Source organism: Gavialis gangeticus, unplaced genomic scaffold (assembly GCF_001723915.1).
Source record: "Gavialis gangeticus isolate Ggan-Ray unplaced genomic scaffold, GavGan_comp1, whole genome shotgun sequence".
Lineage (NCBI taxonomy): Eukaryota > Metazoa > Chordata > Crocodylia > Gavialidae > Gavialis > Gavialis gangeticus.
In genome coordinates this window covers 28,382,562-28,397,207 of record NW_017728996.1, presented here as the reverse complement: position 1 = coordinate 28,397,207, position 14,646 = coordinate 28,382,562, and the positions used below count along the sequence as shown (strand labels likewise).

At 41.9% G+C, this 14,646-nt stretch overlaps 1 protein-coding gene across 4 annotated transcripts in view; it reads right to left on the bottom strand.

The window, feature by feature from the left end:
• The window catches only part of LOC109288609 (tropomodulin-3), a 66,472-nt gene that overhangs the window by 8,543 nt on the left and 43,283 nt on the right, over nucleotides 1-14,646 (bottom strand). For 3 of the 4 annotated variants that reach the window (XM_019504222.1, XM_019504223.1, XM_019504224.1), the window contains exons 4-10: nucleotides 12,906-13,028; nucleotides 12,462-12,551; nucleotides 11,781-11,911; nucleotides 7,710-7,817; nucleotides 6,070-6,213; nucleotides 2,174-2,318; nucleotides 1,053-1,122 (exon numbers count right to left, since the gene is read on the bottom strand). In XM_019504222.1, coding sequence (XP_019359767.1) covers nucleotides 1,067-1,122; nucleotides 2,174-2,318; nucleotides 6,070-6,213; nucleotides 7,710-7,817; nucleotides 11,781-11,911; nucleotides 12,462-12,551; nucleotides 12,906-13,028 — 797 coding nt within the window. In that variant the 3' untranslated portion in view covers nucleotides 1,053-1,066. The remainder of the gene's footprint in view (nucleotides 1-1,052; nucleotides 1,123-2,173; nucleotides 2,319-6,069; nucleotides 6,214-7,709; nucleotides 7,818-11,780; nucleotides 11,912-12,461; nucleotides 12,552-12,905; nucleotides 13,029-14,646) is intronic. The other variant, XM_019504225.1, reaches the window with a different exon arrangement.

The following is a 14,646-nucleotide window of genomic DNA, read 5'->3' as shown; positions in this document are numbered from 1 at the left end:
AGCATAAAAGGCAGAATTGTTTGAACTGGCCTGCTTTCTGTCACCCATGTCACAAGTTTTGCTTGTCAGCAGCGTGAGGTTCAGTTTCCCACAAACCCCTGCACCTATCTCCTTGAAACTTGACAGGCTTCATGGCCTCAGAAGGGGATACCCATTCCTGCAAGTTTCATCCGAATCAATCAAGAACTGAAAGTTATAGGCTGTTTTATGCTTCCCCATTACAGCCTATGGGCGAAACATTGAAACAGCAAAACAGTTTTGACGAAACAAAACTCAAAACAAAACATTGTCCTGTTGAAACAGTGAAATTGAAGTTGAAATGGAACGGTGCTGTTTTGCACAGCTCTATTAAATAACACTTAACATTACCCAGGATTTTTAATTTATTCATTAGCAACTTGGAATATTATATTCTGGTACCTATGAATACCATAAAATGTTTGTATAGTAAAAAATAAAAAGTGCTTGCAACACTCTAGTCTAGTAAGCAAACTTAAGAGGTGGTGAATTATAGTTCTAATTAGTGAATATACTTCAATAGTGAACAGAGTAATTTTGTAATATGCCCCAAGAACCATACATTTAGTGAAAAAAATCTTAGGATATGCTCAGCAACTTGATAAAATCTTCAGTTAATTGTTAAATGAGCGAATTGGTTTGCAGACCTCCTGAGATGATGTTACAAAAGCAACACAGGATTAGTGAGTAAAGTTAATAAAGATCACATGGTGTTTAGAGTTAAACAATATGCTGGGTTCACTGAATGACTGGAGTGTGTTTGTTTTACAGTAAAACTGATCTACATTTCATTAATATCCGTTTCTAATTAGGTTGCAAAAATGGATGTTTCATTCACACTACTGACTTCTCCAGTCATGCAGTTAAAACTGATTTATACAGAAATGTCAAGCAAACAAAAACAGGGTACAGTACAGCACAAAATCATGAGAAAGTCTACTCAATTTTTCAGAAGAAACATACAAAGACAGTGATGCGAGACTTTAAACATCACAGTTTCAGTGCTCGATACCCAAATGGGTATTCACAATAACCTGTCTCTGTAGCTTCAGGGCTGGAGAGATGGAAGGGCATTTGCAGAAATTTTTACTTGCACACTCCAGACTAAGAAAGCAAGGGGAAAAAAAAGGCAAGATATCAAAAGAGAATATAAAAATAGATTTCCAACAATTAAATGCTGAAATAAGAACTCATAGAAAAAAAGAGGGAAGTTCAAGACAAGTAGAGCAACACTTAAAATAAGAGAAAAAGATCCAACTGCGAGCTTCAAAATCTAGGCTCTCTTGAGGTATTTATGTAGCTTTCCTGTATCCTTCAACTGAGGCCTCTCCTATGCCTCCTCCTTCCTTGCCTCTTTTAGAGCAACCTTACCACCCTCAGGCTAGCTTTCCTTAAATGGCATCTCTTGACCCATTTCCAAGCTTTCTACACCATAGGCCCTAAACAATGGTCCTCACTTCCCCCTCAAGTTTCTGTGCAACATCTTCTTAGCTGCCTGGCTCATGGCCTCTCTTGTATCATGGTGCATCTCTCTAACCAGGAATTTAGACTGTACACAGTGAAAAAGGTAAAGAGGCATTCCTGTTTTAACCATACTTCTCATATTCATTTGATTTATAGCTAGAGAGTTTGCATTTCTAGAGTACTCTTTTAGGAGTGACTTGAGTTCTCATCTCTCACCGAGTTGGTTAGCCTTCTGTAGAAATGTATCCTGGTACCAGGGACTGGATTAGTCTCCCAACTGGAGTAATAAACAATGGGGTGAAGTGGAAAAGAAGAAAGAGAGTAGGCTGCACTTTTTAACTCACAATTTCACAGTGGCCTTTTAAGAAAGTGCTAAACTTATTCTGGCCCAAACCAAATGTGAAATTACTGATCAGTATGCTCTTTTTAGTTAAACCTTATCTGGAATTCTCATTTTTGATGCTACCGCCAGAAGAATACTGGACTCCACCTTAGGGACACAGAGATGTCATTAGAAGTGAGGAAGAGGAAGAAACAGCATAAATGAAAGCAAGACTCAAGTGCAGAAGAAAACTGAAAGTTTTACCTGCATCTTTTTATCCTGAGAAAATCCATTAAAATGCAAAGCAAAACTACTCTGACTCCTGTGCTGATAAGGTCATTCATCAGTCTCTCTACAGACTGGTCTTACCCAAATCATTATTTTTTGTGATAGCTGAAGCTGCCTTGGTCCGTGGTCCCTGTTGTGTGAACTGGTATCCGAATTTAAGGATCTGTGTGTTCTCCTCCAGCATCTTGGCAATTTCCATTTCTACAGGTTGTCCCAACTGCTGCCTCTGTTAACAAACATTAACACTTCAATATTAGGTTTTTATTTTTTTAAACAGGAAATAACTATACAATGAAGATGTTTCACTTCTAGATAGCAATTTCTGTTTTGATCAAAGAAGTTCAGAGTGTAGGTGTTTCTACGTACCTCAGAGCACCAGTCCCTATAGCAACTTGGCACCAACTTTAAGAGCATTTTTTTAATTTCTTTTTAAAACTTACACCTAGAGGAGTACTCCCACATTCATATATTTGCATCAGTTACACACCATCTTTCTCCTTCCCAGAGCTGGTCCCCTTCCTGCACATTGTTGTTTGTACCCGTCTCAAGCTTGCCCAAGTTCTTGTGTATCCTTATGGGCACTGTACAGTCAGGAAGAGTCCCATGCAAGGTCCCCTCTAAGGTGCGCGCATGCACAGCTGCGCACAACTAAACGTGTGGCTGTGCACAGCCTTTTCAAGGCTGTGCACCAGAGCCTGGCGTGGGCTCCGTCAGCTCCAGGGAAGCACTCTACTCCCCCGCATCAGGGCTAGCTCCACTCCTGGGCCCTGATGCGGGGGAGCGGAGTGCTTCCCCGGAGCCAGCGGAGCCCGCGCCAGCCTCTCAGCCCCAGCCTCTCGGCTCCAGCCTCCAGGCCCCTTCAATAAGCGTCCCATGCCGGACCAAGGCAGTGCACTCACAGACCACTCCTCCTTAGAGGGAACATTGGTCCCATGCTACCTAGTTTATAGTAGTTGGTAGTGGCCTTTAGACATTTTCTGGACCTGCCAGGCTACCATCACAAAGGGAAAAGAAAGGAAAGGTTATCCAAATTTGTGGACCTATTCCGCCCATGTATCACTTACTCGGTAAAAGCAAGGTCTCTTCTACTGCTGTCACAACTGAAGAGTAAGTGCAATCTCTCTTTTAAAAATGCAATATAATGGGGAGTCTCTCTGATAAAGTGCTACGTGCTTAGAACACTAAGTTTGAAGTTTATTTAGAACACAAAATTAAGAAGAAAAAGGACTGACCATTTTCATTAAGACATAAGAACCATGACCTCAAACTGTTTATTACGTTATGGGATTTTTTGATGATACCAAATCTTTTCCTCTGGAATTTCTAATGCTGTCTGGGTAGACATGACTGTTCTGGGCTAAAACGATCTTCAATCAATGAAAACAAGCTGAAGTTACAGCCTGTGTAACACTTCAGTGAAACCAATATTTAAAGTACATCAGGAACAGTTAACAGAATAAAATATTTAGCACTCCTTAATTCCAAGCAATGACATCTACAGGGCAATTACCTTCAACTTTCCATGCTTCCCACTCGGAAAGGGCCTGGAGCCCAGCTCCCCAGTAAGGACGTTTAAGAAAGAAATAAAGTTATGGCTTTATTTGTGGAAATGTATAGGAGCCCTAGGGACAACACTCTAGAAAAAAGGCATAATAAGCCTCATTTCATAATCTGACAAGGATCTGTCTAGGCTTGGGGGTGAGAGGGGAGAAAAGGTGTTAGCTAATGTGTTTTAAAACCTGATTGCTGACAAAGCAAAATATGCCTTAACAAGTGTTAAATGGTCATGGTCAGTCCTAGGTTTGGCTCTAATGTTTCGGCTGACCAACTAACGCAGGCCAGAGTAGTTTGTCCTGTCTACATGCAAGTTCCAAAGGTATTAGTCAGCATTTTAGCCAAGACATTTTAAACAAGCCCGCCCAGATACTGGAAGTATGGGGCTGGAGAACTACACAACAGCTTCCTGCAGCCGGCAATAGTTAGGAAAGAAGAATGACAAGCACATATTTACTTGAATACAAGATGAGGTCCTCAACACCTCCCCTCCCCTCCCCCCTCACTGGCATGGAGAGAAAAAGCCGGTCTTCTTATAATCACATACAAGGGAATCTCACTAAATACATTGTCTATCATTAAACTGTTGTCAAAAGCAGCATGTGCTTAACAATGGAAACCAACTATGAAACTGATTAAATGCAGTCATGCAGCCAACACTGAGCTTGACTATAAAACACCCAGCCCACATTGGGCAAACACGCTGATGGGAACCTAGTGCAGCCTATATGAATAAGACATATGGTAGTGCCCACTGCGTGCAGTCCCCATGACCACCGACTCTCTCGTCATGCTGCGTCACAGCATTGCATACAGTTCCCTCGGAATGCCTGTCCCCACCCCCTCTCAGCCCGGTGCACAGAGTTAATGTGCCTCCACCCTCCATGATGTGAAGCCTGATCAGGTTGCCCTGTGCCTCATGCACATAAATCTTTGGAGCATGCCAGGACTTGACAGGAACACCCGGTTCCAGTCATGAGTGGGGGCTAATTAGCATGTGGCTCCTTGGGAGGGCAGTGGGGGGGGGGAGAGAATCTGGAGTACGCACACATACTAAGCAGTGTTGAGCTGTGGGGTCACTGTGGTTTGAAATGCTGTTGACTCTGGTGGGACCCAGCCCAATGAAGTATGTGGTAAAATTACAAGCCTTTGCCTCTGGACTAATATCATGCATAGTTTGTACTGTAGTGTACAAGTAGTTGCTGAAGTGCTTTTTAACAAGTGTTTATGGAGTACCTGTGCTAAAACTTCCGGCAGTTTTCAAAACAGGTAATGTGCATCAATTCTCAATAAACAGTCTATAAGTACCATAGGCAAATCACTACTGCCATGCTTAATGTCAAGGCTATTGTTTTCAAATTTGCTTCTTACTTCCATGTGCTCAGGGAGAGCAGGGTCGGACAGTACGGAGAGGGGGAAGGGGCTGTCAGGGAAAAAAACTGGGAGGGAAACAGAGAGCAAAGGGCTACCTGACCAAAGGGCTACCCACATTTATTTTCCCTGCTGTAGCAGTGGAAGGGGGACAAATTCAAGGAAAACCTCCAAAAATTAGATTTTATACCCAGAAAACTGTAACAAATATATGTTTTCCATATATGGAATCTAATTATGGGGGGGGCGTCTTAGACTACACCACTGATTATATTTGAGTAAATATGGTATCTTGCCCCATTCTCTCACAACAGAAAGCAGCCGAAACTTGAGAGACAGACTTGGCACCTTTCATCAGATAACTAGCCCTGGACCTTTGTAAGGCTGTAACATTAGGTGAGAGACTCCAGGAGGAACTGAACAAACCGTCTGTGCTGAATCCTTGCTCTCTACAGCCCACAGTTGTCAGGTACCAGGTTCTGTGCCCTTTCTAGGCCTTGGCTCTTTCAAATACCCAGTTTCATTCCACTAGAAGGTGAGGAAGGAGGCAGTGTAACACGATACAACTGTTCATCCATCTCCTCTTATTTCAACCTAGATTTTAAAGGTCTCTTGGCCTCTTTCACTGCTAAAATGTAATTCCCATTGCATTTCTATTTTGTGGGGTCAGCAGGATTCCCAGTTAGCCAGTCCTGACTAAGACACTGTTTGATCATCACTATACACAGACACTCTCTTTCATGTTTTATCATTACTTATGATGCATGGGAGCTTTATGAATTCATCTTTTCCTCCAGCTTTGTCCTATTTCAGATGAACATTGTCCATTTTTAACATCCCTGCTTCTGGCTAGAAAAAACACTCTGGAACAAAGATTTATGAATGAGTTATAAAAAAAGTAGTATATCAAATCCTATAAGACACTCAGCTTGTCTTCAAAAATGTACGTGAATCTATTACAAATGAGTATCTGTTCTATCAAATGTGTCACACTCAGGGTAAACAGCATGTCTGCAGCAATGCAACTATAAACATACGATCAGCTCACTTACCTGGTTATTGATTTTGATCTCTGTCAAGGTTTCATTCTCTTTTAGTGCATCAGTCAGTGCCAGAATGCCAGCTCCAGTGATGAAGTTGGATTCTATATTTAGACTTTTCAATGTTTTGTTCACTCTCAGCATATCAGCAAAAGCCTTGGAATGCAGGAAATGTTCATTATGATTTAATTACAAGTGACACTACAATCAACTACACATGCAAGGATTATGTGGGAGTTTAAGTAAACGCATAATATAAGTTTACAGCCTTTTGAGAATGGAAGATGACTCTACAACCAGCCTTCTCCAGTGTAGACAAGTTTCAGTGGTACAGTATGCAATTAAAGGGTCTGTGTCCTTCACTTGCTACAAACTAGAACCTACACAGAATATAAATCGTCTGAAATTAGCATATTGGACCACATCCACTTGGTAAGCTTTGCAAAAAACTCTGTGGTGCCCAGTGAAATAATACAAAGCTGCTTAAAGTAAACAATGAAAGCTATAACAAGCCTGTTCACACAACAGATGAAATTAGATCTGAGGGATTTATAGGCAGGAAATACGACTTCTAGAATACTTATGATTGCCATTTGTTAAAAGAAGAAAATGCAAGAGAATGGCTTTTAAAGTCAATCACCAAGGTGAGAGCTAGTTAGAAAATGGTTTCAGTGGAAAATGGAAACCTTTCAATCTTTTTGACAAAACCTAAAAAAAATAAACCAAACATTTCAGTAAGATATAAACTTGTTTTTATGTAATATGTATTATAAAACATACACGCTACAATGAGATCAGAAATTTGAATAAAATACTTCAGTTTAATTGACAACTTATTCTGATAAATCTAAAAAGAAATTTTCTAAAACGTTATTCACAGGATGTTTCAAATTTATTTCTGTTCCAAATTTGAAATGAAAAAAAACTTAATGCAGAACCAGAGATCTTTATTTTGAAGGAAAGTCTGTGATTCTGAATTTATTTGAAATGTTAACAAGATACTACTGGATAAAAGGTTTCGACTTCATGGGGGGGGGGAAATGTACAGAAGCAAAGAACACAAATATCTAGTATTTGAGTTTATTTACCAACCAGCTAGAGACCTTGAGACTCAACCTTGATTTAAAATGTCACAATTAGGACAGAATATCAATATTAAGTCAACACATTACAAAATATTTTTTTTTGATCTACCTGCTACAGAAACTGTGTTCAGCACAGAATCTTATAATACAGGTATTAACATCTCTATTTGTTAAGAGAAGAGCTCCTTTAAACCAAGTTCTATAGACATTACTGGTTTCTGGAATGAAGAAGCATTGACATCTAAGCAAGGGGGAATCAGTTGTTAGGAGGGAAGGAGGTCTACCTGAGAATCTCTCACAAGACGGAAAGCACTAAAATGCCGGAGTACCAAGTTTCATTTATATTGTAGTTAACACACTCTGGCATATTCATGAAATGGTAAAATACTTGCCCAATGAGATGCAGCTAGGGTGCATTTAACAATATTTTACTTCTGAATACAAGGGAATGAAATTGTTATAATCTTTCAGTTACTAGGACTTTCAAATAGATTTCAGTTCAATCAAATTTTCCCCCTGCCTCTTCCCAACCATATACTATTAGCTGAAAACAATAGTTCAACTTACAACAGCAACAGGGTCATTGCTTCGAGTAGCTGCAAGGCTGAATTTCTTCACATGAGTGTTGGTTTCCAAAGCCTTTGCAAATTCTTTCAGCCTTGGAATCGGGATGTTCTTGAATTAAAAATATTTTACATTCTTGAGAATCTCCACTATTAAGATTTTTTTCCAGCACAACTCTTCACATTATCTTATTCTTTCTATATGTAAACATACCTGAACACTAAATTTTAAATTATTATCAAAGAACCTAGTCCCACAGCAGAGGTTTAGATGTGTATAAAGTGGGCAGAGTGTTAGGGTAATTTCTTAAGTCACCTATATACACTTTACTATATTCAAGTCAGTGCCACATATGAAAATGTTAGAAAGTGCCTTGTCCTGGAAGGAGCAAGTATGCAAGGCGAATATTCTACTAGGGCTGCATGCATACGTTAATGCCTCTTTCATGAAGTGGGCTGTATATCACAAGTCAAGATCGATTAGGGAAAGGAATAACTAGAAATTCCTTCTGAATGCAAAATTGTTTAAAATATTTATGTTCTGCTTAACTAGGTTTACAAAAGTAGACTAGTTCATTTTGGACCATTAGAATCAAATGCAATAATTTTGGATGACTATGATGAGAACTTGGTTATTCTTTTTGTATACATCATAGCAATACATTGTATTTTGTTAGCTTTATGGGTGCATACTGTGTCTGGTCTAACTAATGTATGCAATTCTTATACCGTGGCATAGATTTTGTATTCGTAGTGGAAACAGTAAATAATTTGGACATATTAAAAAAGCAAACCAAAACTATTGATGATTGGTTTAGATATATTAAATTGTTTCATATAAATACTGTTTAAAAATTTGTCAGTCACAATCATAACTGGAAATAATCATAATTATAGACAGCTACTTTTGCTGTATTGTCCAATAAGTCAATCTTCCCTGGACCCCCTCAAAACACTTCCATAAAAATACCATAAAAAGGCATCTTCTAGCTGTATCTTAAAAACCTCCAAGGACAGAGATTCCACAGCCTCTCTGGGTAACATGTTCCAGTGTTTTACTACCCTCCTCATGAGAGATTTTGTTTTCCTAAGATCTAACCTAAACTTCCTTGCTGCAACTTGAGATCACTCCTCCTTATTCTGTCATCTGCTACCACTGAGAACAGTCCAACTCCATCCACTTTGGAACCACCCTTCAGGTAACTGAAGGCTGTTATTAAATCTGCCTTCAGTCATCTCTTCTCCAGACTAAATAAGCCCAGTTCCCCCAGCTTCTCTTCGTAAGTCATGTGCCCCAGTCCCTGAACCATTTTTGCTGCCCTCCACTGGATTCTCTCCAACTTGTCCACATCCTTAGTCAGTCAGTCCCCAGCTTGTCCCGGTGCATGGGTTTTCTCCCAAGTGCAGACCTTTGCACTTCTCCTTATTGAACCTCATCAGATTTCTTTTGGTCCAATTCTCCAATTTCTCTAGGTCTCTAAATCCTAGCCCTACTTCAAGCATATCTAATGCTGCCCACTAGGGCTGTGCGAAATTTCACTGAGTGTTTTGTTTCAAAGCTGTTTTGACGCATTTCAAACTTGAAACAGCAAAATTAAAACTAAACAAAAAGCTTCAAAACAAGGGCACTCTAAACATTTTTAAACATTTTGAGTTTCAGACCAGCCCAGTGGTGGGAGGCAGGAGAGCCAAGGCTGTGCTCCAAGTGGTTCTGCAGCCCCACAGATTGCAGCCCGGCGGTGGGAGACAGGGAGAGCCAGGGCTGCTCTCCACCTCCTGCCACCAGGCTGAGCTCCATGGGGCTGCGGAGCTGCTTGGAGCACAGCCCTGGCTCTCCCCTGCCTCCCGTCACCGGACCAGATGACAGGAGGCTGCTGCTGCTGCTGCCTGGGGCCAGCAGCAGTGTCAGTCTTCCCCAGCGCTGGGTGTGGGTTGTACCCAGTGCCAGTCCAGGTGGCAGCAGCAGCCTCCTCTCATCCAGTGCTGATCTGGGGGCCTGCACCCCTGAGCAGGAGTCTTGCACGGCCTTGCAGCCCTCCCAGGAGTTCAGACTCCCAGATCTGCGCTGGATGACAGTGGCTGCAGCTGCCAGCAAGTGTCATGAGTTTTGCTTTTTGATGTTTGAGATGCAGTTTCCAAGAAACCTCTGCACCTCTCTCCTTGAAACTTGGCAGGCTTCATGCCCTCAGAAGGGGCTACCGTACCTGCAATTATCATCCAATTCAGGCAAGAAACGACAAAGTATTAGGCATTTTCATGATTCCCCTTTATAGCCTATGGGCAAAACTCTGAAACAGTGAAGCAGTTTCGACAAAACAAAACTGGACAGTGCTTTGAAATGAAATGAATGACGAAACAAAACACTGTCCCTTTGAAACTGCAAAACAGACATCGAAATGAAACTATGGCGTTTCACACAACCCTACTGCCCACAGCTTGGTACCTTCCGCAAACCTGCTGAGGGTGCACTCAATACCACTTCAAGGTCAACAAACATATTGAAAACCGGCTGCAAGACCAACCGCTAGGGCAGTCCACTCGATACTGGTTGCCAAATACAGATGTATTGATTACTACCCTTTGAGCCCAACAGTTTTCTATCTTACAGCTCATCAATCCAACCTGTACTTCCTTGGCTTGTTTGCAAGAACACTGTGAGACACCATATCAAAAACCTTGCTTAAATCAAGGTATATCATGTCCACTGCTCTTCCCACATCCACACAGCCAGTCATCTCATCATAGAAGGCAATCAGGTTAGCCAGGTATGATTTGCCCTTGATTAATCCATACTGACTTTTCCTAATCACTGTCTCCAATTGCTCAGAAATGAATTCCTTGAGGACCTGCTCCATGATTTTTCCAGGGACTGAGGTAAGGCCAACTGACCTGTAACTCCCCAGATCCTCCTCCTTCCCTTTCTTAAAGATGGGCACTACGCTGGCCCTTTTCCAATCATCTTGGACCTCTCCCAGCCGCCAAGTATTTTCACAGATAATGGCCAGCAGCTCTACAATCACATCAGCCAACTCCCTGAGCACCCTCAAGTGCACAGCATCCAGTCCCATGGACTTGTACACATCCAGCTTCTGTAAATAGTCTCTAACCAGTTCTTTCACCACTGTTAGCTGCTCACCTTCTCCCCAAACTGTGCTGCCAGTGCAGTAGTCTGAGAGCTGACCTTGCCTGTGAAGACTGAAGTGAACAAGACATTGACTACTTCAGACATTTCACATCATCTGTCACTAGGCTGCCTCCCCTTTTAGTAAGGGACTTGCACTTTTCCTGATTTTTCTCTTCTTGCTGACATACTTGTTGAAGCCCTTCTTGTTACTGATCACATCCCTTGCTAGCTGCAACTCAAATTGTGCTTTGGCCTTCCTGATTTCATCCTGGCATGCCCAAGCAATATTCTTATACTCCTCCCTAGTTGTTTGTCCAAGTTTCCACTTTTGTAAGCTTGCTTTTTGTGTTTTAGCTCCCTGAAGAGTTCCCCGATAAACCAAGCTAGTCTTCTGCCATACTTGCAAGTCTTTCTGTGAGTTGGGATGGTTTATTTCTGCACCCTCAGGAGGTTTCTTTAAAATACAACTAGCTCTCTTGGACACCCTTCCCTCTCAGATTGACCTCCCAGGGGATCCTTGCCCATCAATTCCTTGAGTGAGTCAAAGTCTGCTTTTCTGAAGTCCAAGGTCCTTATTCTGCTGCTTTCTCTGCTGATTTCCCCAGTCAATTTACATTAGGGGAAAAATGTTTTTCCTAAAGCTGATTTGGAAAGTATGAGGTCAACTTATATGCAGGGTCAACTTTAATCAAATCATATATGAATCAAGTAATATGCTATATGCATGTATCACTATGCTCTTAATAACACTTATGGATGACATGTAAACAGTACCGGATAAAGATTTTGAATCCAAGTCCCTACCCTGAGATTATACAACTCAAAATGTATCGAGAAAGCTGTTACATTTAAAAGTGAGTCTATAAGGGGCTAGCTTCAAATACTGAACTGAAGATATTGAAAAATTATTTAGAGAACAGAGTGCATTTATTAAAAGTTCCAAACAGTTACCTTTATATTGTTCAGATTCACTTCAACAAGACGAGAGTCATTATCTTTAATCCTCTGCAGGGCTTCTTCCACATTTGTGGGATTTGGTGGTTCATCAAAAACTGGCAAAATCTTTTCACCTTTTACTATATCTAAAATGTAAGACAATAAATCGTATGGTTGATTTATTAGCTTAACAAACAGTATGTATGCTAACTATTGTGTCTAAACAGTCATAAGCTACCTGTTAAAATATATTTTTTGCTCATTCCCTCCTCCAAAAAAACCAAGGCATCCCAGAGTATATTGTCCTCTTTTGGCCATATTTAAATTCAGAAGCTCTCTAAAGATTCTCTGCTACATTCTAGATAGCATCCCCTGTAATTTTTTGGGAAATCAGATGGAAATTGGGTCACGAAGCATATCTTAAAGGTAAAACTCAATCATAAATAAAATGTGTTTGTTCATTCATTTCTGAGTTTTTCACAAAACAAGATTTTTGTCTTTTAATTCTCACTCTTGCTACAGTTCATCTAGCATATCACACAACAAGCACGATTCAAATCTGGTAAACTAAATCTGGCAAACTAAACGCTATTTCTGCAGCAAGAATAAGTATATTAAATAGTTAATACAGTAGTAGCAACAGGGCTGGATAATCCTTACTATACACAGATTTTTATTTAAGTCTTGACTACTTACTTGAGAAGCTCTCTTTGTCAACACCATTGCTACTTCCGACTATATCACAGAAATCAGCATTCGATATCAAATTGTGCATTCCCAGGATAGCTATAAAAGAAAAGAATTGTATAGTTTCTGGCTACTTAAGTTTGAAATGTATTTTTGAAATAATACTTATAGCTGACTGCAAACCATTAATCATTTCTTCACATGATTTTCATTTTAAGCCAGATAAAAATTTTAAAAAATTAAAAGACTACTTCAACTAGAGTAATATCCTTCTTTAGTTCTCTTTGGCCCACAGTTCTTCTAACATCTTATACCCATAGCCAAGAACTCAGCTCAATCCTCATGACATACCGTGGGCCAGCATCTAAGATAACCAGCTCTTCAAGATGTAATATTTAGTATGTGGGATCAGACTTATGAACATGCACACACTGCTGTCCTATAAAAACTAACCTGCAAGGTCACATAGTTCTGTATCTGTGGCACTTGTCAAGGCTTCCTCCAATTCTGGATCAAGAGACACTTTCTCTTCTTTATATGACTGTACAGTCTTCTTCTTGGGAATAAATATTTTTCCTTGGTGGTGGGAAAAGAAAAGAAGAGTCTGAAATTACATTACATTAATTACTTTTTTAAAGCTAAACCTCTTACGCTATAGGTGTAGGTCTCCAATTTGAGCTCTTGCTTTATAGAAATAAGCATGAACCACCACTAATGACCATGAAATAAATTATGAAAACCAAGAATGCCAGTAGCACAGCATTTGATTCAGTTCTTACATATACAGGAATCAATTTCTGCCATGTTCATTTCAGATGGGTTAAAGAAAATAAGAGGGAAACAGGATTAATCTAGATTTTTAAGCACCTGAATCCTGCCCCTCGTTTACACAAAACCTTTTAAGGCTTGATAAAAATTTAAATATTTGTTTTCTACAACATCAGAAGAGAAAAAACACTTAAAAAATAAGTACCTTGAACTTATCAGGTAGGTGATATCCTACACCAGGGGTGAGCAAAATACAACCCACAGGCTGGACCCAGCCCACCAGGCCATTTCATCCGGCCTACGGGTGCCCACCAATTAATTGTACACTGCCCAGCTCCCAGCCTCCTGCATGGGAGGGCCCCAGCCCCAGCTGGCATGCAAAGCTTCTGGGCAGAGCCACTGTTGCCACTGCCAGGGGATGTGCTGGGCTTCCTGAGCCTCCAGTGGCTCTTGCTTGTGTCCCTGCTGCAGTGTTTCCTCCAGGCAGCAGGCAGGGAAGTTGCAGCTGGGGGAGAGTGTGGAACATGAGGCTGGCAGGAGCAAGGAGCCTGGGGCCCATGCCCAGCAGGGCACCAGGAGCACAGAGCTCAGGTGAGCATGGTGTGGGTGGGGTTTGTGAGGTGTGAGAGAAGGTGGGTTCCAAAATGGGGAACCCCCCCCCCGCACATACACCCTCCGCCATGGCGCACAGCCCCTGCTGTCACTGGTGGCGGCAGTGGGCCCTTGATCTTCTCATGGCCTGCACGAGCACAGTCAACCGGCGGCACAAATCTCCAGTCAGTTCTGGGAGCTACATATGACAAGGAGTGGAGCCAGGCTGGCCCACCTCTATCATGCAGGACTCACGTGCAGCTCCCGGGACTCATGTGCCACTGCTAGGAAAGCTCCACATGATGGAGCCAGTGGCCTGGCCCTGCTCCCTACCATCACGTGCAGCTCATGGGACTCTGCCAGAAGTGGTGGGGCACCATGCTCCCTGCCTCCTGGTGGAGTTCCCTGAGTGACATGTGATGGCAAGAAGCAGGGCCAGACTGCTGGCTCCATCACATGGGGCTTCCCCCCAGCAGCACCCAAGTCCTGGGAGCTGCACATGAGCCCTGTGCAATAGAGGTGGACTGGCCTGGCTCTGTTCCTTGCTGCCAACGTGCAGCTCCAAAAACTAGCTGGAGCCATGCACCACTGGGCGACTACGCTTGTGCGGGCCATGAGCATGCTGAGGGTCCACCACATAATGCTGCTGCCAGTGGGGGCTGTGCACCATGGAGAGAGGCTATGGGGGGATCCATACACCACCTTCACACCCCAGAAACCCCCCCCACACCCAATACCCTGACCACACCCCCAACCTTCCCACATACACACCCCCTCCACGCGCACATACCCCCAACCACATTCCACACTCTCCCAACACGCAACATACAAGAGT